Source organism: Fundulus heteroclitus, chromosome 5, assembly GCF_011125445.2.
Source record: "Fundulus heteroclitus isolate FHET01 chromosome 5, MU-UCD_Fhet_4.1, whole genome shotgun sequence".
NCBI classification, from domain to species: domain Eukaryota; kingdom Metazoa; phylum Chordata; class Actinopteri; order Cyprinodontiformes; family Fundulidae; genus Fundulus; species Fundulus heteroclitus.
In genome coordinates this window covers 5,234,771-5,259,927 of record NC_046365.1, presented here as the reverse complement: position 1 = coordinate 5,259,927, position 25,157 = coordinate 5,234,771, and the positions used below count along the sequence as shown (strand labels likewise).

At 41.7% G+C, this 25,157-nt stretch overlaps 1 protein-coding gene across 4 annotated transcripts in view; it reads right to left on the bottom strand.

The window, feature by feature from the left end:
* Positions 1–442: 442 nt before the first annotated feature.
* Positions 443–25,157, bottom strand: part of LOC105918388 (voltage-dependent T-type calcium channel subunit alpha-1I-like) — a 45,916-nt gene continuing 21,201 nt past the window's right edge. For all 4 annotated transcript variants that reach the window (XM_036136759.1, XM_036136758.1, XM_036136761.1 and 1 more), the window contains 17 exons: positions 24,322–24,429; positions 23,541–23,626; positions 21,963–22,086; positions 21,599–21,667; positions 20,906–21,090; positions 20,664–20,790; positions 17,394–17,519; positions 9,341–9,430; positions 8,740–8,902; positions 7,722–7,873; positions 7,489–7,598; positions 7,270–7,403; positions 7,101–7,159; positions 4,283–4,361; positions 2,235–2,356; positions 1,756–1,914; positions 443–578 (listed from right to left, as the gene is read on the bottom strand). In XM_036136759.1, the coding sequence (XP_035992652.1) occupies positions 492–578; positions 1,756–1,914; positions 2,235–2,356; positions 4,283–4,361; positions 7,101–7,159; positions 7,270–7,403; positions 7,489–7,598; positions 7,722–7,873; positions 8,740–8,902; positions 9,341–9,430; positions 17,394–17,519; positions 20,664–20,790; positions 20,906–21,090; positions 21,599–21,667; positions 21,963–22,086; positions 23,541–23,626; positions 24,322–24,429 (1,980 nt within the window). In that variant the 3' untranslated portion in view covers positions 443–491. The remainder of the gene's footprint in view (positions 579–1,755; positions 1,915–2,234; positions 2,357–4,282; positions 4,362–7,100; positions 7,160–7,269; positions 7,404–7,488; positions 7,599–7,721; positions 7,874–8,739; positions 8,903–9,340; positions 9,431–17,393; positions 17,520–20,663; positions 20,791–20,905; positions 21,091–21,598; positions 21,668–21,962; positions 22,087–23,540; positions 23,627–24,321; positions 24,430–25,157) is intronic.

Genomic DNA, 25,157 nt, shown 5'->3' with positions numbered 1-25,157 from the left:
TCAGATAATTTGTAGACAGGAGGATAACGGGGGATACATTCCGACACCACAAATACTTCATCCATAAAACTCTGTTTGTATTTTTTATCAAAAACATCTCGTTGCTTCAATATCCTAACGAGTTCTCCTTTCTTAAATTTCTCTTTGATTTTTGTCCGTGTAGGACCATGACCTGTTGAAGTTCACGCTACAGCATTTCGCTAGTATTTAAGCCTGGCCTTTCACTATTAAATTAGTATTACATCTATATTTCAGTGTGTTGTAAAACATCAGTTATTAAAACTGCTCTAATTAACCATATATTGAAATATATTTATAAAAAGTTAAATTAGTAAGCTTTATGATCATACCAAAGTAAGGCCATACAATAATTAACTATACAGATCATGTCTAGGTAAATAAGTATATAAATATTTCAAAGGTAGGTACATAAGTTTAGTAAATAAACTTTATTGAAGTTTTAGAAGAAAAAACTGTGTGCTTGTCCGGAGTTATCCACTCTCCTCTGAGTTGACCTGGATCGGCTGATGTTGAACAATAACGGGAGGGACTAGTCTCAGCCGATCGTTTTTGACCTCCTATTCCAAGAAACAAACATCCATTAGTTGAGTGATTCCTTATTTTAATTTCAATGATGGAAATTAAACATTATTTTCTAATTACATTTTTTGACACTGGTTAAAGTTGGGTCAGAACTGACATACTTTCATGCATGGATACAAACACTATGGAATAAAAACAACAGACAACTGGACTTTTGATCAGTTTTTCTTAAAATGTTTCGACACCTATCCAGGAGTCATTGTCTGTCTTTATCTGAGTCTGTGCTGGATTTAATGTTCCTGTGCTGTTTTCCTCATGGAAGTGAAACAGACAGCTCACTACGGCCTGCAGACTTGCTTCTACAAACATTTATGAAAGAATGGGCCGGTATCTGTAAATTCCAGCGTGGGACGGTGATAAGATGCACTGTGCAATAAGCCCAGACAGGAAATTTTCCTTCGCCTAAATATTCCACAGTTAACTGTTAGCGGTATTATAACAAAGTGAACATTACTGGGAGCGACAAAGTTGAAGGTAGCATTAAAGTACTGGGGTAGAGATTGTGCAGAGGTCTACAACTTTCTGCTGAGTCAACAGCTACAGAATTCCAAAGTTCTTGTGCATTTTAGCTTAGCTCAAGAAAAATGAACAGTTTCTAACCAGCTGCATGCAAACATTACATTACAAAGTGCAATGCTGTAAACCTGCCAGCACTGAACTCTAGAGCACTGGAGGCATGTTCTCTGGAGGGATGAATTATCTGTCTCCACCAGTTCACAAAGTTAGGTCCGTAAAGACATGGATGAGCGAGAGACAATTTGAGACCCAACCTCAACCATCTCTGGGATGAATTAAAGTGAAAATCGCAAGCCTGTGCTTCTTGTCCAACATCAGTCTCTGACCTTACAAATATACTTTCTTTTAAAGTCAAAAACTTTCATTTAAAACTTTAGGAAATGTTACTTGTTACTAAAATGTAGGTCTCTGACATTGAAGAAATTCATAAAAAAAAAAACATCTAGGGCTGAAGATCCTTAAATCATTTAGAGACCCAAACTGACCAAATATTTAGCCTGATTTTACATCACAAAATAAAAACGGTGTCTGTGTCTTTTTATAGAGTGTATATAAAACTGTGAGTTCAACAGAATATATGTTAAATCAGTCATGAACTCTTTCCAGCTTATGCTGGTCTATAAATTGCAGTTTTACCTCTGTGCTGTCCTCCAGCGCCTGCATGATTGCTGCCACCACCAGGTTTACAAGCACAAACTGGACAGTGATGACAAATGTGGTGAAGAAGATGGGAGAGGCCCAGAACAGGTAGCTGGGACAGTTACTGTCGCCGACCCGGCACTCCCTCATGGTGTCCTGCAAGGCAGAGAAGGAAAAAGTCAAAAGTGTCAAAGTCCAACAATCCAAATTTAATGTGTATTATTTAGTCAGTAATTATTTATAATTTAATATATTAAGCGGTTCAGAAAATGGATGGATGAATTAATTTTGTCATTTAAAAGATATGGAAGTTAGTTTTGTTATATAGCACAAAAAATATCCAAATGATTATACGATTTGAATATTTAATGGTTTAATATTACACATTAGTAGATTCATTGCAACAAGTAATTCAGCATAATTTTAACAAACTATTTCCACATGGCATGTCTAACCCTAACCCAAGTCATTCATACTTTAAGGATGCCGCTCCAGTTGTCTCCAGTGCTAACTTTGTACAGCGTCAGCAGGGCCACCCCGAAGTTTTCAAAGTTAGTGTGGCGGTGCAGGCCAAGGCACGGAAAGTCTTCAGAGCATTCTGATCAACACAGAACAACAACAAATTAATCACGTTTCAAAGGAGGGGACATTTGGACAAGAGGGCAAGAAAGCAGCCAGGGAGTCACCAAAGGACAAATCTCCATCAAAATGCTGAGTAAGGATATTCTATTTATCTCCACCTTTATGTGATATACCTGTGTGACAACCCAATGGGCTTCACAGCTCATTTACCTGATAATATTAGCAAAACTTCACTCCAATACCATAAAGTTAGGCTCTGTTTTGTTCTTTTGACTCTACCCAAGTTTACTGAGCTCATATTCTAGATATAATTATCCTGTGTAAACAGATTCATACCAATAGCTTTTAAAGTTGTAGTAAACCTACTCTTGATTAAGATGTCTTAAAAAGTTACAGGCCTGTATCCAATCTTCCTTTCTTTTGTGAAACTATTTAACCAAAATATTTGTTAATCAAGCATGTGACTATTTCCAGTTTGAAGAGTTTCAGTCATGCTTTCAGAGTTCATCGTAGCGCTGAAACAGCTCTGGTAAAAATCACTAATAATATCCTCATGAGCCAGTCAGCCCAATATTTATATCTAGTTATAGCAGAAAAAAAAGGACCAAGAATGGAACCCTGTGGCACCCCACATGACAGAGAAGCACTAGAGGAAGATACATTATTAATCATAAATAAGAAAGACCTGTCTGTCTGAGAGGATGTGAACCATTTAAGTGATGAGCCCCAGATACCAACATAGTGGGTTGATTGAGACAAAAGGACAGAATGACAGATGGTATCAAAGGCTGCAGTGAGGTCCAGCAGCACCGGGACAGGCACCTCCCATAAATGGAAAAAGCAAAGTAACTATGCACTTTTAATTAGGCAGATTCAGTCTCATGTTGCAGTCTGAAGCCGGACTGCAATTCCTTTTAAAACCCTAATTATTTTCTAAAAATGTAGTTGAGTAAAGAAAATGTCTAAAACCTAGGAAAAGAAGGGCAAAAGAGAAACATACAGTAGGCTCAATTCCTGAGCTAAGACATGAGTTAAAAAAAGAGTTGGAACAGTGATGTTGAAAACAACCTGGTATGAAAAAAGTAAGGGGGACAATTAGTAGTGCCCATGTGTTGCCCAATTATGATCAAATGAGAAAATTATACTGGTTTAAAGGAGCAACAAGCGAAATTTCATTATTTTAGAAATAACTAAAAAAGTGTTTTATGATGAACTAAAGGTATCTTTTTAGATGGACTATGGTATGACGTCACACACAATTTCTCTGTGTTGTTCTCCAGGCTCTTTTTCACATAGCCAGGGCGGCTGCGTGTGCATGAACGTCCATGTGAATAGCTTCCTGTCTCGGGTTAGCCCCTCCCTGCCCATAAAATGCCACCGCCAGGCACAAAATGGGGAAGAGGAAGCCCAATGGATCAAAACAATCTCTTACTAAGAACATTATAAAGTTTTGAGTTACCTACTTCTTCACCAGACATGTTGCTCTGAAAGGTGGATGCTGTTTTGCTCCTATAAACTGTTTAAAAACTGCAGAACCAGCACGGACAGCGGAGACCAGTACGTAAACACCGTACCATTAACATCTCTAACAGGCACCGCTTTCTCCAGGAAAAGGGATCAAATTCTCATTAGTAGTGACTGAGACATCAAGCTAAACAGAAGTGGGTGGGTTTGAAACAAAGCTAATTGTATCAAATAACACCACAGGCCAAAGGCTGCTGCTGGGTATGATGTTAGACTAAAACTGGGTTTTTCATTCTTGTCTGATAAAGATCTGTCAGATCTGTCTTTCTTCCACTGTCCTTCAGCCTTTCAGCATTTGTTGGGAGTTGGCTCTATATTAATGAACTGAGTTGAACTGAATGAACAATATGGATTCTACAGTACCAACCTCCTGAGCAGCGGATGTGTTTGTGTTTATTACATCAGCAGTGGTACGCACCTAACTTTCCAAAGAGCTCCACTCCGAGCGCAGCGTAGATTAAGAAGAAAAACATGAACAGGAGGCCAAGGTTTCCAACCTGGAATCAAAGAGCAGCTTCAATCTACAGGTCAGGAAATTCACACAGAATAAGTCCTTTCAAAACAAATTCCTGTACTTTAAATGAGAAATAAATTATGAGTCCAATTCCTTATTATTTAATCTAAGTATTGGGGACCCAACAAGATCCAATGGTTTTCTACAAAGATTGGAACGTCTCATGGCAACAATTTATACACACATGATCGCACACACACACACACACACACACACACACACACACACACACACACACACACACACACACACACACACACACACACACACACACACACACACATTCTTGTGATACTGTGTTTATTATTATTAACAATCAATCTTAAACACGACACAATACAGGTGACGTAAAACATCATATTTATAGTCAGGTTTACAGGGAAGGAGCTCTATTTTGAGTTTGATCCAAGAGGTATTTGAAAAGTCATTATAAAAATGTAAAATAGTTATAAATCTAAAGGCTTAAATTCACATTAAAAAAGAACAACTAAGAAGGAAGTGTGCGTGCCTTATCTGAGGACCTTTGCTGCATGCCCCCCCCCCTTTTTTCCCTCTTTGTTAATTTCTGATTTGTGTGACTAAAGGCCACTAATGTCGAAAAAATTTATTATTGAAAATAACAAATGTCGGGCTATTGCGGGTTTAACATGCAAAGAAAGAAGCTTTAACGTTTGATATTTCTGTTAAGAGTTATAGCCGAATGTGAAGCAAACCGAGCTCAGGGCCCGGTCTGATCTTTAGTTGGTTCTACAGTATATTTGCCCTCTAAAACCCGACATGATGATGAAACCTTCCAGAAACAACGTTGTTCATGACCAAATTAACAAATTTCAAACCTACTTTTCAAAAAATATCATGAAATGAAACATTTCTTTAGGAACATTTCAAGTTAGAAGCCTTTTGTTTTGTTGGTTTTAACTACGGCTGCAACTAACGACTATTTTAATAATCAATTAACCGGTCAATTGTTTTTACGTTTAATCGATCAATCGGACAACAAAAACTGTTTTATTTCCACTTCTTTTTTCCAAAATACAACATTTGGACTGAGAGCAAATAATAACAATTCCAAAAAAGTAAAAAACAAAGCAACTGGACTTGTTTTCCGTAGTTGAAGACGTTTTGCTTCCTCTCCAGGAAGCTTTCTCAATTCAAAAAGTCTGGAATAATGTGGAGTACCAAGCTATATACCACTGCCCAAACAAAGGCCTTGTAATGGCTTAGATAACATGCAAATACAACCTAAACAGGTCCACCCCTTAGTAATGGGCGGTCGTTAAAGACATTAAGTCAGCAGATTGAACCGAAACTGGTCCACTCTGTAACGAGGAGTCATTAGGGTTGCTGTTGGCCTGACTTAAAGGAGCAATGTTTTGATCACCCAAATGAGGGTGAGAGTTAAGGTGATGATTGGCCGGAATTAATCCTATAGCTGCATTATAGGTTTTTGAGAGTTGGAACCTAAGGCCTCCTCCTCTGTTTAAGGTTGTTTTTTTCTCTCTTAACGTAGATGGCTTCCTTCACACCCCTTTCAAACCATCAGTCTTCTTTGTCCAAAATGTGAACATGTTGGTCCTCAAAAGAGTGTCCTTTGTCCTTAAGGTGTAGGTGGATGGCAGAGTCTTGTCCTGAGGAGGTAGCTCTCCTGTGTTGAGCCATGCATCTGTGGAGAGGTTGTTTGGTTTCTCCAATAGGGTAGTTCATTGTTATTGTTTTGATGTGGGTTTTTCGCGCATGCGCGCCGGACTGGTAGGCAAAAGCCGAACACAATGGCGGACGCAAACAGAGACGAGTTCTCCACGTATTTTTCTTCTTTAGATAACGTATCACAAGATCGTTTTAAGAGTAAGTTTATGGTTGATGGTATCAGATTGCCAGATCCACACAACAAAAGACAACGAGTCGGACACAGACTGCGTCTCAGCAGAGAGGAAGACCCGCCCGGTAGGTAAAAAGAAAAAACATTGTTTACTACGGATTATTTTGGTGTTTTTGTCTTGTTAAAATGGGTGGGTGTGTCGGCGACATTGCAGCGTAAACACAGACGTACTAGCGCCCGTGAACAGGCTACTTAGGTGTTCTGTCACAATAATAGGTAATACATTTTTTTGCTTCGAATAAAGAAGTTAGATTGTAAGTCAATCATTTAATAGTCAATGTTGTCTATGAACAGCAACTTAACGCCACAAAAGTAAAGCTATAAAACTGGTGTCAATGCGGTTTGGTTGAACGTCACCCTTGTGTTAGTGCATCTAAGGGAAATAATTGGGCATAACGATGAAACCAGTGCAAAAACACCACTTATGAGAATCAGATAAACCACCAGCCCATTTCAGACTGTTTTAGCACAAGCTGCATTTTATGTAAATACTACATGCTACATATACACACATTACATCACTGTTGTTGAGCTCCTATCGCCCTCATCAATGACTCCATGTTGTCTCAGGTCCTGTAACATCACTGTGGAGCTATTATGCCATGTCAAATTTCACATGTTGCTTATTTTTTGGTTTTGTGGAGCGCAACATGCTCCCTATCTTTTGAGGACTTGGTTTGAGCTGTTTTCTCTGTCGTCATTATTGGAATCTACTACAAAAAGCAACATTTGAAAATATTGATTTTTTTTATCCGTCGATTTTTAGCAATTTCATAAATTTGTTGTTGCAGCCCTAGATTTAACAGACCACCTTGAGAAAAGATCCCACAGTGTGTGTTTTACCTGGTACAAGGTTCTGGTGATGGTTTTAAGCAAAACCTTCATCTTGGTGGTCTTGAGAACTAAACAGAAGACAAGAAGCATCAGGTGAACCAGTCTGAACTCAACAGCTGGGTTGACCTGTGAATCCTTTCTTACTAAGGACATTTCCCTTCAGAGTCCGTTTTTGTACCTTGTGCAAGTCTGAGGACTCTCATCACGCGGAAGATGCTGGGTTTGATGGGCATGTTGTCAGAGATTTTGAACTGGCTCAAAACGACGCTGATGACAGAAATCAGGACAATAAAGACGTCCAACACGTTCCATCTAAACACACATAAGATGAGTCAGGTGCTTCCAGGATTGAGCCAACTGAAGGGAGAGAGAGGTGCAGAGGGAAAGGGTCTCTTACCCGACTTTCAGGAACCTCACTAGGCCAAAAGCGATGATCTTCAGCACAACTTCAAGGACCAGCACGAAGGTGATGACGTAGAAGACCCACTCTAAAAACTGTCGCACAGACTGAACACACACACATCAGTTACCAACCCTGATCACCGAGAGCTGAAACAGACACAATTTTTTAGTCTGTTTGTGTGTGTGTGTGTGTGTGTGTGTGTGTGTGTGTGTGTGTGTGTGTGTTACCTCAGGCTGTTCATAGTGCTCTACACCCATCAGCAGCAAGCTGACAATGATGATGGCCGTTATGAAGCACTCCATAGACTCATTTCTGCAGAGGTTGAGGATTTTGAGACGTAACCAGGAATAGTTGAGGAAATACGTCACCTCCTCATGCTCTGCAACACACCAGTTCCCAGGTATGTTCATAAGGCCTTGCAAAAGTATTCATACGCCTTGACCTTCTTCACATTCTGCCATGTAGTAGCAGTAAACATCAGTGTATTTAGTTTCATTTGTATGTAACTGACCAACACAAAGAAGAGTACAATTGAAAAGAGGAAATTTGATATGGATGTTGTGTCACTACATTGTTTTTAAGGTGAAGAGGCTGACCACAAATGCATGTATGTCAAACAAAATCCTAAGAAAATGATTGTAGCTTTTAGTTGGAACACAACAAATGTCCAAACAGTGCTCAAACGTAAAGTTTAAAACAGAAAACATACAACCATTAGCAGAGTCTGAGATACCTTGATGTTTCTAAAAAAGAAAGATCATCTTCAGCTGGCAGAGATGCTAGTTTTAAAGATTTAAAACTAGCAACTAGCTTTTAAAGATAAGCCAGGTGGTAACCAGTCTGTTGTGAAAAATTTTATTGATGTATATAACTCTGATCATATCTTCTCTGGATGCACCTGCATAACTTTCCCGTGTGAAAGAAGCTCTCATGCTTACAGATTTACTACTGTGTTTCCACATCCAAGGACACAGAGAGGAATTGAGTTAGATAGGAACTGGATCGTTCCAGTGGCTGCACTCCTCCAAAGATTACTCCCACTTTCTTTGTTAACCCAGAATGTATAAAAGTTTAGTGTATTCTTTTTCTCATTTTGCTCTGTTTCCTGACTGCGTTGGGGGACAGAGACATTCAAACGCTCATGCCTTTGAATAAATAACTTAAAGACAAACGATGCATCATTTGTTTTCATGAGTGGTGTGCTCACTTAATTGATAATTATTAATATCCATTACACAGTCTTACCACTTTCTGTATCAGTCTCGATTTCTTTGACTGTTCTCTGCTCCCGCTGACATTTGTGAAAGGTGTCCACCATCACCCCGATGAACATGTCCAGCAGAAGGAAGCTCATCAGGATGAAGGAGATGAAGTAGAGCAGCATCCAGAGGTTGTAGTTGGGCTGCGGCTGAGGACAAAGACAATCAAAGTTACTTCACTGATCTCTGTGAAACGGCATGCTTCCTGCTGCTCTTCCACACACCCTTAGTGCAATAATGTTTTTTTTCTTCAAAAACATTAAATCTGGGGAGAAGGGAGAATCCCTCGTCTCTGCTGTTATTGTCAGAAACCAAATCAGAACCGGTACATGTCCCTTTCTGGGTAACCTTGAGCCTGTTCTATAGCTGCTGTGGCTTACTACATCCTCTGCAGGAAGACGGGGAGGCAGAGCTTAGTCACAGCAGAGCGAGGGACAGAAATTTGATGTTATCTCCTACAGGCTCCTATTTCCAAACTAAACTCGTCTACTTTTCAAAGTTACCAAGTTTAAAAAAAAATATACCGTGAAATTTGCAAGAGTTGTTTGTTACATTACTATGTCTCTGTTGATGGTTTTGTGAGGTACCTGTTGGTCAACTCCCACTGCGTCCAGCCCGTCATACATCAGGTTAACCCAGCCATCCTTGGAATACATCACAAACACAGATATGGCGGCCTGAAAGGGACATGCGAAAAAACAACGCTTGTCAAGTCAGCTCTCGTATGGTTTTCCATGAACTGGGATTCAAATTACAAGATATGTAAAAAAATTCTGTAATTTAAAAGCAACATTTAGCTCAAGCCTCTGCTTTGAAATAGAAAGTGATGCTTATTTAATTTGCCTGAAAGTAGCAAAATCACAATGATATAAGAAAGCTAAACAATCTATTCAGAGAGAGTCAGAATGTCAGTATTTGTGTACGGAAATTATAAACTTGCTTTTATTTCAATAATTTCTGTTAACAGTGGACCTGAATTCACAGAGCAACTAAATACAAGCTGTGACACATACATGTAAAACAAGAGGCCCAGCCCTGCCATGGTAAACAATACAAACATAACTCACTGCTAGCGGTACCACAACGAGCAGGTTTCTCAGTTTTGAGTCTACATCTAAGACCAAGCCTCACTTCCCTTGTGTAACTTCAAGCTAATTCTTTTTTTAATTTTTTTTTTTTTATCAAAGTGCCTCTTGATAGGTTAAAAACATTTCCCCTTTGGAGTAAATAAATTTTATCAATATATCGTATGCTATTGGCAAAACAATTTCCCCTTTTGGGAGTGATGATGCAAAGCTAAGTTTCATTATACTTTACATGCGTTTTGAAAAAAATATACTTGTGTACAAAACACAATTTTAACAAACCTGTTGTAAATAAAATTAAACTGTCATGTTTCAAATCTACGAAATTCACTGAATAGTCAGTAAACTCATAAGTACATTCTTGTCATCTTTATTTATTAATTCATTACACATTTTCAGCAACAAAGTCGAACCTGTCTACAGCATCTGGCTTCAGACTTGCTCAGAGGCATGCTACAATGCCCCCGTCTACACTAAATGCTCGCATCGTAGGGGACACAGTGTGAAAAGGATTCCCCTGAAGTGGGTTGTCTTGTCACAGGGTTTTATGAGCTGCTGCTGTCCTGAACCCTGATGATGTGGTCAACAGAGCACCATTTGTTGCTCCAAGAAATGAACCACTTTCATATCATGAAATGCTCTTCTGTGCTAGCTACCATGATATGTGTATCTGTGTGAGATGGGCGGTCTGATGACACTCTATGCCACAGAAGCCCAAGGAGTAAGTTGGCAAAGAAAAAGAAAATAAAAAAATTAGTTTTCCCAAAATTACATCTTTTGTGAACAACAAATTAAAATTAATCAAAAAAGATTAATCAATTTATCGCCTGTGTTGAACTTTTCCACATTTTGTCACATTGTCATGACAGTTTAATGTATATTATGTGGCAGACCAACACAAAGTTGCAGCAAATTGGAAATTAGAAGGAAAATGACACCTGGCTTTCAAAGTGTCCAAAATGTTTGGTTTGCATTTTTATTCTGTCATGATTTGGGTTTTTTGTTAGTTCAGTTTTGCATTTTTCTTTATTTTACTTTATTATCAGTCAGGGTTCTGCAAGCTTTTAGTTCAGTTCTGTTTACCTGACAGCCCACGTATCTGTCTTCACCCAATCAGTTTGTGTCACTCCCCTGTCAGTAGTCACCAGCCAGTCAGAGCTATTTATCTGTCAGTCACTTCCCTTCTATTGATTAGTTCCACCTGTTTTCTGTAATTAGTTTCTACTCCATTCACCTGCTCACTACCCTATTTATTCCTGCTTCACTCCTTTGTTCAATGCCAGATCATTTACAAGCCTTTGGTGAGTTTTGTCCAGCATTCTCTTTCGCTTGACCTGTTGATACAAACCCGATTGCCTCTGGATTCTGAGCCAGCCTGACCTCTGAACCTGTGTTTCCTGCCTGTTCTGACTGCCTGCCTGTTTGGCCTGACCTAGTTCTGTTTTTGGATTACTTAAATTTGCCTGATCCCTGCCTGTTAAGTTCTGCACGTCTGTGTACCGTTCTGGACTGTATCTGACCTCCGTAACTGCCGGTCCTCATCCAGCCTGTCTGCCTGTTTTTGTATCGATCCTGGACTGTTATTTGTCCACCGGGCCTGCCTGTTCCTGTCTTGCCAATCTGACTCTAATAAACCATCTTATTTATTCATCCCGTTTGTCTGGCTGAATACTGGGTCCTCTGTCTCTGGTTCTCTTTCAACATTTGTTTCGGTATCTCACTATGGGACACAACACCAGCGCCTTTCCCCCAGAAGCTCTATTACATTACGGCAGCCTTGACTGCCCAGCAGAAGTGACGTCGGCTTCGGGAGGAGGTACTTCCTCCCAGTATAAATGCCTGACATCACGCAAGCGATCTTCAGTCTAACACCTCTTCTCGCTCCTAGAAGCAACTCTCAGATGGCTAGTACGGTACAATTGAGCTAGCTTAACTGTTCACAGAGCGAGCTAACAACTCGGTCGCTTGGTTGTTCTGAGTTCTTCTACTGCTGGTCTGTCACCAAACAGCAGCAGCTGCAGCTAGTCTCCAAACTAGCTGCGCCTCTTTGCTTTGATTTTAAACAAAGCTAATAGTCACAAAGCTTAGACCTGTACTCACCATGGACAGGACCAAACTACTGGCTAGAACATGCACGTGTGGCAACCTCATTGCTGGGGCAGATACCCATTCTGTCTGCGCTTCATGTCTGGGGCTGCAACATGCCCAGGACGGGTTAGCGTCGCCAGCAAGCTGCGAACATTGTGCACGGCTCTCTGTTAAAACTCGTTGACATAGGCTAGCGCGCCAAGCTAGCTTGTCAGAGGCGGACCCTGTGCTGGGGGTATCCAATCCTCCTCCACCGGTTCCTGCCGCGACCGATGATGGAGAGCTCCCTTTAGCTCAAGCCAGTTGGGGCGACCAGCTTGATGCTGTAGCACCACTTCTTGACATGCAGGAGGACGAAGCCGACCTCCCGGCATTCAGTAATTTTGCTGGTGACTCCGAGGTGAAATTCGTTAGTCTCAGGTCTGATGACTACGAGCACGAAGGCGAGACATTCTCCATCCCCTTGGCTGCAAAGTCCACGGAACTAGTGAAACCCGCTGCAGCAGCTCCCCAAACCCGACTGCATCGGACCTGCACGATGCCTGCAGAAGAGCAGCTGCAAAGCTGGTCATTGAATGGCCGGAAACCCCGGCCGAGACCACCACATCTCAGTATGAGGGAAAAAGGCTTCCAAAAGCCAAATCTTCCACCAGACAGCTGCTGCCGGTTTTCCCAGAATGCCTCGAGGAAGCAATCCGGTCCTGGCGTAATCCGCTCAACGCCAAGAACCCCGTTCTGGGAGTGTAGGCGCTGGACTGGAGCGGCATGGAGGACCGTTTTTTTCCGGATGCCTCCTGTTGAGACTCCGCTGGCATTCCACCTGCACCCCTCATAGAAATTGACCAAGACAGCAACAGCTTCTCCTCGCTTATTAAGCAAAACTGCAGGAGCAGATGACTGGTGCACCAACCGCAGATCTGTGGGACGAGCTGTGCGTGGTGACAGACCTCTGCCTGCGTCTCCACAGAAATGCTGTCCAGGCCTTAAGGAGAGCAATAGCTCTGATGGTCACTCAGGAGAGAGCCAGATGGTTGAATCTGCCCAGTCTGTCTCAAAGAGAGAGAAAAACAACTCCTCAACACTCCAGTGGACCCGAAGGGCTTATTCGGCCCCACCGTTGCAGCAATGCAAAAACGCTGCGAGGAAAAAAAAGAGAGAAGGTGAAGCGCTGCAACTCTGCCCAGAAGACCTCATCAGATGTTCACTCAGACGACAACTCGACCGGTCTACCGCATCCCTAAACAGCAACCTCAGCCACAGCCGGCGTATCACAGCCAGGGAAAGCAGATTGAGCTCAATGGTGCATGGGGACGAAAGCCCTGCGCGCCACTCTTGACTTCGGGAACCAAAGTCAATATATATACACACACACACACACACACACACACACACACACATATACATATTATATATATATATATATATATATATATATATATATATATATATATATACCCACTTGCAGTTCGATGCTTACGCTCAGGAAGAATAATGGTGGTGGATACCCATGCCTCACTCCCAGTTCAGAGAAGGGAGGGCCACTCACCCAGAAACTATGGCGTCCAGACCCATGTTGGTTTATGGAGGTCGAGGCTGATTTGATCCCAGATCTTCACCCAGATCTCATCCCCGATCCTTGCCTATTTCCTGATTATGTGGAGGAGACGTGCCCGCCAGCGCGAGTCCATGCAGTCCCAGATCCGCTGGTAGACAGTTCCGCAGCATTTCCGTTCAGGTTGACACCGTAAGCGGCGACATGGACCTGTCAGTCAGGTTACCCCTGATTCAGTTATCCAAACAACTGCGTCCATTATATTGCCATTTGTTTCTGACTCTCTGCTGCCTGAAATATTCCTTGCTTCAGCTACGATCGTGTGTCCGCCTTCCAGCGCGGCGGAGCTGGTTGCCAGTTCCCCCCAGGTTGGGATCCCGGCAGCTCCTTCCACAGAGTCAGCCAAGGTTTTTTCTTAGACTTAGACTTCCTTTATTGTCATTTACTGTCATTTCTTTATTGTCACTTTATTGTCATTTCTTGTAGAAATATTTAAAAATTGAGATCTTTTCTGTAACGAGAGAGGCCTCATTACAGAATTACTCAGTTGACATGGACAGTAAATTTAAAGAAGTTGGAGGAGTATTACAGAGTAGCCCTCCAGACACTTTATCACCATCCATCTTCACCCACTGTAGTTACATCAGCTGCCTCAGATACTGTCCCTGGTATTAAGGGCCCAGTGGGCGATTCCGACTCTGTTCCCGTCACTGAGGGACCAACTGCTAAATCAAATTATGTTCCTGCTGCCGAGCGTCTGGTCAATGCCTCGGCTTCAGTCACCAAGGGTGCAATGCATTCGTTCCTGCCACCGAGGGTGCAATGCAGGCAGCCGTTCCTGCCACCGAGAGAGTTTCAACCACTAGACCGCCGGCCCATGAGGTGGGGGACCCCCCTCACCTTCGGCTAGACAGCCAATTTACCAAGTGGTTGAACAGGCTGTCTTGGTCTGAGGTGCTGGAGGGGCTCCTGTTGAGGCTACTTGTTTCCAAGTGTCTAGGGTCATCTGAAGTCTGTAGCCAGGCACCGTCTGAAGTCTGTAGCCAGGCACCGTCTAAAGTCTGTACCCAGGCGCCATCTGAACTCTGTAGCCAGGCACCGTCTGAATCCTGTTGCCCGGCTCCCTCTGTCTGTTCAGTCTCTCTTCGAGGTCAGTCATGTCTTTCTCTCCTCACCAGCTTTCACCCCCTCCCCCTTTCCTGCTTCTGCTGCTATGTCTTGTCTTTCTGAGCACTTTCTTTATACTAACCGAATTCTCAAAATCATGGATCTGGTAAGCTGGTCTCTCAATGCTATTGATCAAATTTTTTCGACGGGTAGGCAACGAAAGGCGGACCCGTCCGGTCCTGATTTGACTCATTTTGTGTGATACACCCTATATTCTTGGATGGAAAACGGTGTGTCTTTCGACTTTGTCATTCCTGGACTTTGAAATGTTTGCATGATTGGATTCAGGATACTTGGATTTCTACTTATTGGTTTTTGTGGATTTTTGATGTATCAGCAAATACAGTGGATGTCGGTAACCATTTGGCCTTGATCAGGCTGCCGGCTGCATATGACGCGCTCACTAAGGCAGTGAACAGACAGTTCTGGAAGGTGGGGGAGCAGAGTCAAGAAGCTGGATGTGCTGGTACACAGACTGGCTTCGGTGGTTGAACTCAGTAGAACTCCCATCACCCGTTATCCAGAACTGGCTGATAACGGGTGATGGGATAAAATCTGGAAGTGAATTACGGAAAAGCCCAAAAATTTTGAAAATTGGATTTCACCATTTGGAGCCAGCAAAAGACTTAAAGCTGACAGGAAAGGCAGTGCAGCTTAACAAATAACATATTTGCCCTCCCTAGCTCTACTACTGGATTGTTATGGCGTAGAATGCTCAGAAACGCTCCCCGGCTACCCCTCTTCCCCACTGACACCTGTGGATGCTTCCTGAACTGTTGGTCGGCTGATAACATCAAGGACAATGGCCTCTGGAGAGTGTTCACGGAAATATAAACACGATGACCCAAACAGACACACATAACTGATGCCCATTAAAACTGATTAACTTAAGTACACACAACTGGTCTCAAATGTTTACCTTCTGCTAAATGTGTGTTGTCTTATTTGTGCTTTTTGTGCAAGAGGTTTTTTGATATCTCAAACTGTATCCTGTTATAGGATAAAGTTTGAGTTATGTTTTTTTCCCTCACACCTTCCTTTTTTTGTGGCCTCTATTCACAGAGTAATGGCAGCGCCATGTGCGAACCGTGTGGTGACCTTGGCAGCAAGGCCTCAGTAAATCATCTCCCCCTGAAATGTTTAGGATGTTTGTTTGTTTGTTATGGCGATTGAACTGAAACAACAATTTTCCTCTGGGATTATAAAAGTATTTCTGATTCTGATTCTCTGAAGTCTGTAGTTTGGCGCCCTCTGACGTCTGTAGTTGGGCGCCCTTTGAAGCCTGTAGTTGGGCGCCCTTTGAAGCCTGTAGTTGGGCGCCCTCTGAACCCTGTAGTTTGGTGCCCTCTGGACCCTGTAGCCCGGCGCCACCTGAGGCCATACGCCAGGCTAGCTACTGGCTTTGCGTTGGGGCGGCCTGCCTCATCAACGACGCCCGCCAAGGGGTTTGCTTCGCCATCGACACCCGAATAGGGCCCTGCACCGTCAACTCCCCCCGCCAGGGGCCTTCCACCGTGGACTCCGCCCGTCAGGGATCTTGACACGCCGGGGTCGTCCCCGGGACGCCCGCAGGACATCTTGACACGTGGGGCCGTCCTCTGGCACTCCCATATTTATTCCTGCTTCCCTCCTTTGTTCAGTGCCAGATCATTTACAAGCCTTTGGTGAGTTTTGTCCAGTGTTCTCTTTTGATTGGCCCCTGGATTCTGTGCCAGCCTGACCCCTGAACTTGTTTTTCCTGCCTGTTCTGACTGCCGGCCTGTTTGGCCTGTTCTGTTTTTGGATTACTTAAATTTGCCTGATCCCTGCCAGTTAAGTTCTGCTTGTCTGTGTACCGTTCTGGACTGTGTCTGACCTTCGTATCTGCCTGTCCTCGTCCAGCCTGTCTGTCTGCCTGTTTTTGTATCGCCCCTGGACTGTTATTTGACCACCGGGCCTGCCTGTCCCTGTCTTGCCAATCTCACTCTAATAAACCACCTTATTCCTTCATCCCACTTGTCTGGGTGAATACTGGGTCCTCTGTCTCCGGTTCTTGACATATTCAGCCCCATTTACTCTAATCCCAACTGAATAACATCCAGTACAACACTGCACATCCTCTGCTCACTACATTCCCCCAACAAAATATGGCGGTAGCATCATTCTGTAGGGATGCTTTACATTAGCAAGAACAGGGAAGTTGATCATAGTTGGTGGGAATATTAATGGCGCTAAACAAGAGCAATCCTAGGAGAAAACCCGATTGAAGGCAACAAAAGACTTGAGACATGGGCAGAAATGATCCTACAGCTCTAAACACACAGCCAGAGGGATAGTGGAATGGCAAAGATCAAAACATAGTCATGTGTTAGGATGGCCCAGTCAAAATACACACCTAAAGCTGATTAAGACTCCGACATGTAAATTAAAAATGAATGTTTACTGAAGCAAACATCAATTCTGAAGAACATGCAAAATGGAAAAGACTGACTCCATTTTCCTCCCACTTCACAATTATGCACTACTTTGTGTTTATCTGTCACATAAATTTGTATCAAAATGTATCAAAATATTTGATTATTTTGGAAAAAATGTCCTGACAAGAAAAATAGCGCAGAGGATGTGATTATTGCAGTCGCTTAAGCGTTGCTTTACCACACAGGACGTTTCTGACCAACAAATGAATAATGAGCACAAATTATCATTGGTGTGTATTAAACAGCAAAGAAAATGTGACTCAGCTTTGTTTCCCTACTGGTCAGTTCCTACCTGAATCAGGTTGTCAAAGTTGTACTCCTTTTTAACCCACTGGTAGTTGGCATCCAGACAGTCAGACTTGTTGAGGACTCTGGTTATGTTCCCACCCACACAGTGGAAGAACTTCCCTTTAAACAGCTTCAGTTGGAGGGGAAGACATAAATACAGAGTTTAGTTTAATCAACCGTAGCCATCAGACTATTACCTCAAACCTCGTAGGCTTTTATACTGATGATGCAGCAAAATAGGAAAGCTCTTAGTGTCCTATAACTGAACTAACCTTGCTGGAGAGTGATCTCTAGTTGTAAAGTATTCATACACCTTGAACCTTTTCACATTTTGACACACTACTACTACAAATTTTGTTGTATTTAATGGGAATTTATAGTCATAGACCAACACAATGTAGAGCATTAATATAAACCCGATGGAAAATCCTACTTGGTATTCAAAAGATTTTGCATACAGAAATGTGAAATTTGCAGCATGCATTTCTCATTCAACCCCCTTGTGTCAATTGATGGCCTTGTGCAGGCCATCCTTTTCTGCAGTTCCAGCTGTCCTTTGGGGTGTGACTCTCATTCTTATTTGCACAAAAGCTCAGTCAGACTGCCCAGAGAGGATCTAGGAATACCACTCTTTGAGTTTTGCCAGAGATTAATTGGGTTTTCTGTCACCGCCTACTTGGATGCTTTTTGCCTCTGCTCCCTGCTTGCTTGGATTTTTTTCTTTTTTTGCCTTTAACTTTTTATCTCCTTGCCAAAACTACAGAAAAGTTGGACAAAACTATTTTAGATCAGATTCACCTTAGAGGACTTTGAGAAGCTTATACAAAAATTGTTGTTATGGAAATGAAACTTCACCAACTTGAAGTAAATGTGGAGGCAAACAGATAGAAAAAAGATTTGCCCCATTTCAACCTTGCACCCAGGAAAATAATCCTTCCCCAGATGACAATCAAAAGTATGACAACAATCTTCATTCTAAACAGTCTTCTCCTAAACTGCCATAGAATAAGCAAGCCACAGGTCCACAAACCTTAATATTTAAGTTAGAATTTTTGGACCAATAGCAGAGCAATCAAAAGTTAGCCCACAGCTTCAGCTAGTAACCACTGATCAGGCCCGTAATCAGGTGTAGTGATGCATTCTGGCTCGAACCTCCAAAAGCATCTAAATACAATTACAAAGTCCATTTTGTATCACCTGAATAATATTTCCAGGATGAAAGGACTAATGTCTCTGCAGGACCTTGAAAAACTTATCCATGTGTCCTGAAACCCTGAGTTTAATTAGAGTTGCCATTAAATGAAGTTTGTAGTCCAACTTGTCTTATATATCTGACCTACTGCTACAATTCCACTGTCATGTGTTTATCTCTGTAATGCTTTGCTTTCCTGTTTTTTTGTTTCATTCATGTATAACACTTTGAATAGACTTGTTACTGAAAAATGCTTTATGAATAAACTTGCCTCGCCTAGCCTTAACCATCTTAATGTGAACGGACGTTGATCTAAACCATTCTGATAGAGCTCTGACAGCATGTTTAAGCTTTAACCCTGCTAGAAAGTGAACCTTTATCCCGGTCTCAGTTTTTTTGCGAGTCTTTTACAGCCTCTAATAGGTTTTCTTCCAGGATGGTTCCTCATTTAGACCCATCAACTCTGAACATCTTCCCTGTCCTGGTTGGACCTCACATAATGACTCTGCCAAGACCATGTGTGAGTTCAGGGTTCTTCCATTCTGATGGCTCAACTGTGAGATGTGAGACAGCTCTCTGAGATGTTCAAAATTGTTGATGTTTTATTCAAGCTAAACTCTGGGTTAAACTTCCTAACTTTATTCCTGGTCTATCTGCTGTGTTCCTTGGCTTTGATGAAGATTTTTGTTCATTGGTCTAAACTGAACAGCTGGATTTATACTGAGATAAGATTACACACAGGTGGGCCCAATTTCCACACTATCTTCTAAAAGGTGATCAGTTATCATTGGTTTTAAAGAGGGGTATCAGTGCTGAATATAAATTCATGTCACAATTTTCAGATTTTTATGATTTTCCTTTAGCTTCCAATGGTGGTTGGTTTATTACATTAAATCCCAATAACAAATATTAGAGTTTTATTAAAGATTATGAGATTAAAGATGCTAGAGCTGTGGAAAGCAGTTACTGGGAAACAACAGATGACTCGCGGAGACGGAGGACATCACAGATGTGGCATACATCAACAAATGGACAGTTATCTCGGGGCAGTATGGTCATGTGGAAGAAACCTGGAGCTGATGCTATTTCACAGTCTAACAGTGACACACATCCCAAAGACAACATGGTAGGGATCAACCACACCTGCAGGGGCGTGTCCTTGCTGATCAAAATAAACTGATATAACCAAGAGTTTGGTGCTCTAACTTCCTAATTTGACCTTTTCCTACATCATGATTAATATGAGAGTCCAGTGCTGAGCTGTATCATTCCTCTGGCTTGTTTAGATTAAATGTGTTAAAGTATAGTTTCTGGCTCAATAATCATTTCCTACTTGAAGGGTAACTCAACTTTTTTTTGCTAAAAATAACTGTTAACCTGGTTTTATAGTGCCGTCTACATATCCTGGTTATTATTTTGATAATTTAGTGCATGTTTAGATCCTGCTTTTGTGTCTAAAACCATCAGTGTTGCTCTTTCCTAGGGTTAAACAGTGGTCTTACATTGAATTTCGCATCAATATTGCTATTGGTTCAAAGGTTTTTGTGATGTAATCTGGAGAAACTGAGGTATCAGCAGCTCTGCTGCTGTGGACTATAAAAAGCAGCTCCGTTTTGTGTCTGTGTAGCAAGTTGGAGTTTAAAGGGTGAGTTTTGTGGTCTATCAATTTCAGGTTAGCAATTTATTAGATTGGCATTCAGTTAGTTTATTTAACATTTATTTAGCTTTTACTAGTGGCCCAGACCACACCCAGCTCTCACCCCCTCAACACGTTTCCTGGTTTACCAGGTGCTACCTACACTCGGCACATTTTTCAAGAATGAGATTGGGCGGGGTAAGGCTCTGGTTCATGGATGAGTTACACTTTAAGAAGTCAACAATTAAAGAAGACCGCTTCTCCAGGGCAAAGGACTGGGAGGATTACAACTGTGTGCTATTATAATCTTTACAGTTTGTAACTTGACAAAACCTGAAAACCTAAAAGGGCATCAATAGTTTTCTAAAGTACCGTAGAAGTGTCTGGCTGAGTCCAGGTGATAATGGGTCATTTTAAAAGACAGTTGAGCGTGCGCACCAACCAACCTGCAACCCGAGGAGGCTGTAGAAGAAGATGAAAATGCCACAAATGAGAATAATGTTCCCCATGGGTTTAACAGATGCCAGCAGAGCCTCCACAGCCAGCTTCAGTTTGGGTGTTCGTTTGACCATCCTGCATCACACAAACACATACAAGTTAGTGTCTATCTGTCAATACACCCGTCCGCAGACAGAGTTAAGCACAAATCCCCAGAAATACGATCATGATGCACACATAAACGACGCACCTGAGGGGACGGAACGTACGCAGCAGGCGCAGGATTTTGAGGATGTCCAGAGAGCTGTTTGTTCCAGATGACATGAGCTCCACGCAGATGTCAGCTAAAGATGTGATCACCAACAAGCCATCTATGATGTTCCAAAGACTGTGGCAGTAGCTCCCCTTCCCAAACACCAGCCCAAGCGCTGAGATCTGGTTTAAAAAACAAGATCTCATAATTACATTGTAATTATGTCTGAAATACAATGTTTAAAATCTCACAGCAGTTCAAAAAGAAACAAAGTGAATTTACCTTGAGAAGCATTTCCATTTTTTTTTTTTTTTTGTGTCCTGTCTGGGAATGTGGCAATAAGAATTGTTGTCTTAATGCCAAAAAGAGCCCAACAGATTTTACTTTCACAAGTGGAGCCTTACTGCTTTCCCCATAGTACTCCGCTTGATTTATATATGCAAGTAGCTTTATCAAATTTTATGCTGGGATTATTTCATGTTCATGTTTTCTGTATAGAAGTGAATCTACCTGAATCCAAGCGCAAGCATGTGCTTGTGTATGTAAGATTTTTCCATTAAAAGCATGGCAGTTGTGAGGAGCCAAAGACCCGGCCTCCAGAGCACCAAGGCAGATGCTAGGGGATCCAGAAGCCCTGACGCCCGTTTAAAGTCCCACAGGAGTTCAAAAAGCAGCATATAGTAAATTTACCTTGATAAGCATTTCCAACAGAAAGATGACAGAGAGGACATGAGAGATCAGATCCAAGTGTCGACGTTCCTGAGGGAAACATGTGCTCCACTTAATACAACTTATATTACACAACTGATTCCTTTCAGTGGCCTGTCTGGGTGCTGGTGTGTTTTGGTACTTCTTTCACAAAGCACCGCTCATCTGGACCAGGTCATCAGATCGTAACGTGCAGCTCATCTATGAATAGCAGTGTGTGTGTGTGTGTGTGTGTGTGTGTGTGTGTGTGTGTGTGTGTGTGTGTGTGTGTGTGTGTGTGAGTGTGTGTGTGGTGTTTGGTGTTGTGGGTGGGAATAGGACTGGTGTGGGTGTGAATTTCTCTCACCATGCTGTCTGGCTGGATGGAAGGTCTCTCCCAGGCGATGGTGACGCAGTTAATCATGATAAAGATTTGGATTATCATGTCGAAATTCTTATGGGAGACAACCTTTGTGCAAAATCGACGCCACCTAAGAAAATGCAAATCCAGTTATAAAACAGCTGGATTCGGCAAAACAGACGATTATTTTAAAGGGGAAGGTGCAATTATTGTTTAACATACCAATCATGTTACTTCTAAATGAGATAATCTGATTATCAGGTTGCAGGAAATTTATCGAAACACTCATTTTGCTGTTTTATAAGTCTTCAGTAAAAGTAAAAGCAATGATTCATAGAGCAACATTAAATCAATTTCAACACAATCTAATTTAATTGACCTCCATCAGTTTTACACATCAAGAGACTGAAATATTTGCCCAAAACAGCTCAAGTTCTGTTAGATCGAACAGAGAACATCTATGAACATTCATTTTTAAGTCTGGATTTCTAACACATGAATGTGCTTTAGTCTATACCATCTATTGTAGTTCTGGCTGTATGTTCTGGGTTGTTTTCCAGTTGGAAGTTGAACCTTCATGCTTGGTTTAATCCTTTTTCTTCCAGGACAGTTCCATATTTAGCTTCATCCATCTTCCCATCAACTCTGACCAAAGTCTCTGTCCTTGTTAAAAAAAAAAAAGCCTCCCCACAGCATGATGCCGCCACCATCCTGTTTCCCCATAAGGGTGCTGGTGTTTTGAAGACAACATGCAGTGTTTTCCAGTGCCAGGGTCATGATGATTCTGGTGATCTTTCAGTTTAAGTGGACAGCCATGCTGAATCAATATGCGCCCAGTCTTCCACACCTTTAAAGCACCACTATCTGTTAGAGAAATACCTTTCTCTTAGCAGGGGAGCCACAGCAAAATTGCACATTGTATCGTATTCTGCAAAATTGATGCTGCACCATAACCGGAAACGTACTGCAAAACTGTGTACAATGCAACTGTCCACTTTTAAATCACTGCTGCACCCTACTGCATATTTGTCTACATTTGGTTTACATTGTTTACATTTCAACTGCCTACTGTTCACTGCTGCACTTTATCCGGAAGTAAATTTTATCCTGTAAGTGACTGCGACTGATCACTGCACTTTATCATGTACTGTAATTCACTGCAAGGTATCCTGTAGAGTTACTGCAATATTTCTGAGCTGTGTGAAAAACGAAATTTCGTTCTGTATGCACTCTGTGTATACAAAATGACAATAAAGAAAGTCTAAGTCTAAGTCTAAGTCTAATTAACTACTGTTTGTGCCTAAGTCCAGAAGATGAAGACTGATTGTAAGTTTCAGTGTTTATGAGTAGTAACAGACAATTTAATGTTTTTATACGAATGGAAGAAGAAAAAGAGAGAGAATGTGTATCAGAGCTAAGCCATGCAGAGCCACAGTCCGATTTAACCTTGGCTCCATTTTGGTCAAGTTGCATTAATAATTATCTCAGCATATTATAAAATTCCTTCTAATATCAGGTCTATCCTGTGCTGAATACACTGATAGTGAATTTCTGTGTCTTAGTGGGTGTGCATCTCTGACTTGCCAGTTCTGTGGAGACAGCAAATAGAGGGACCAATCTTCATGGTCTTTGCACCAGCGCTGCATCTTCCTCATCCAGCCCATAGATCCCTAAACAGTCACACATCAGAGACATTGGTTTCACCTTCCTGACAGCATAGAAAACAAAACTGGAAAACTTTGAAGCTGTTCTGCCTAGTGTGTTAAACTGAGGCTGTTTAATGTCTGTATTAACTATACCCCAGGATAGAATAAACTCTGTGTCCTTGCTTGACTTTTATGGACTTTTCTTAATAAAGTAATACTGTAGACCACGTGTCATCTGATGCCAGCAGTTTTTAGATGTCGGCTGCTCAGACTAAGCAGTTGGCTGTTTATGAATGAAATAATCTCTCTGGTCGTAAGCAGTGTGTTTAGCTCACAGGTCTTTTCCCACATTACTTGAATGCGACAAAAGGTGTCCCTCAGGGCTCTGAACTAGGGCCAAAATTTTCTACAATTTACAGAAATTTAAATAATTTCAAACCATGTTCCGTTCTCCTTCCACATCCGAAAAATGCACAACTTTGTGTTGGTGTTTAAAACAAAATCTGAATAAATTAAGTATGAGGCTACAATGACACAAATCGTATGATAGTTAACATAAACAAATAAAAAATGTGTTTGGTATCGTTTTCTATATTATTTTTTTAAATAGTGTAGCTTCCCTAAATGTCTAATGAAAATTCTTTAAAACATTCTTTCAGGATTAGCTTCTCAACGTGCTCAACAGCAGCCCTAGAAAGCTGCCTGTCACACAGACTTACATGGTCCTGGTCCATCTGTGTTACGGCGGCTTCCTCCACCTGAATTGACTGCATCTGACCAGAGCTGGACTCAGAGTTTGAAGGACCCAGGCTGGTACCTGAAGGATCCTGAAAAAAAAATTATGTTTGCAAATGTTTCTGCATGGTGAATATGGTGTGGGGTCTGATCAGAAGCCATAATATGTACAGAGCCTTACAAAAGCATGCAGACCAGCTGAACTTAGTTGCTTACTTTACAACCATAAACTTAATGGTATTTCTTCAAAGATTTTATGGACAAAAGTGAGGCATGCATTTCTATTCAGCTCCCATTAATCTAACGTCTGGGTTTGACTTCCGGATCAGCAGAATTCACCTGTGCATTAACTAATGTTAGTATTAATAAATAAATAGCAACAAACAGCATCATGAAAGAACTAGGGCTGAAACAATTCCTCAATTGATTAGAGTAACTTGGTTAAAATTTATTTCAGGCAAATGATCTGCCTCAAGACTTTGTCAAATTCAGTTTAACTGCTCAGCGAACTGTTCAGGTGGGTACTGGTGTTGCAAAAACACTCCCCTTTCATCTAATAATAGCCTGCACTGCTGATACGTGGACGCCAAGCATTCACGGAGGGAGGCAAAAAGAAGCCAAGAGAGTGTTAAACCTAACAGAAAAAAGTGCAGCACTTGTTCTGCTAAACTGAATTAGCATTCCCTAATAGCACGGCGATGCCTGATACCTGAGAAGGAAACTGCAGACCATCTCGGAAGCCACTCAGTTCATTCAGGTGTTAGAGAAGGGCTAGTAGCTCTAATGTACTAGACCTGGACACCCCTGGTTTAGATCAAAG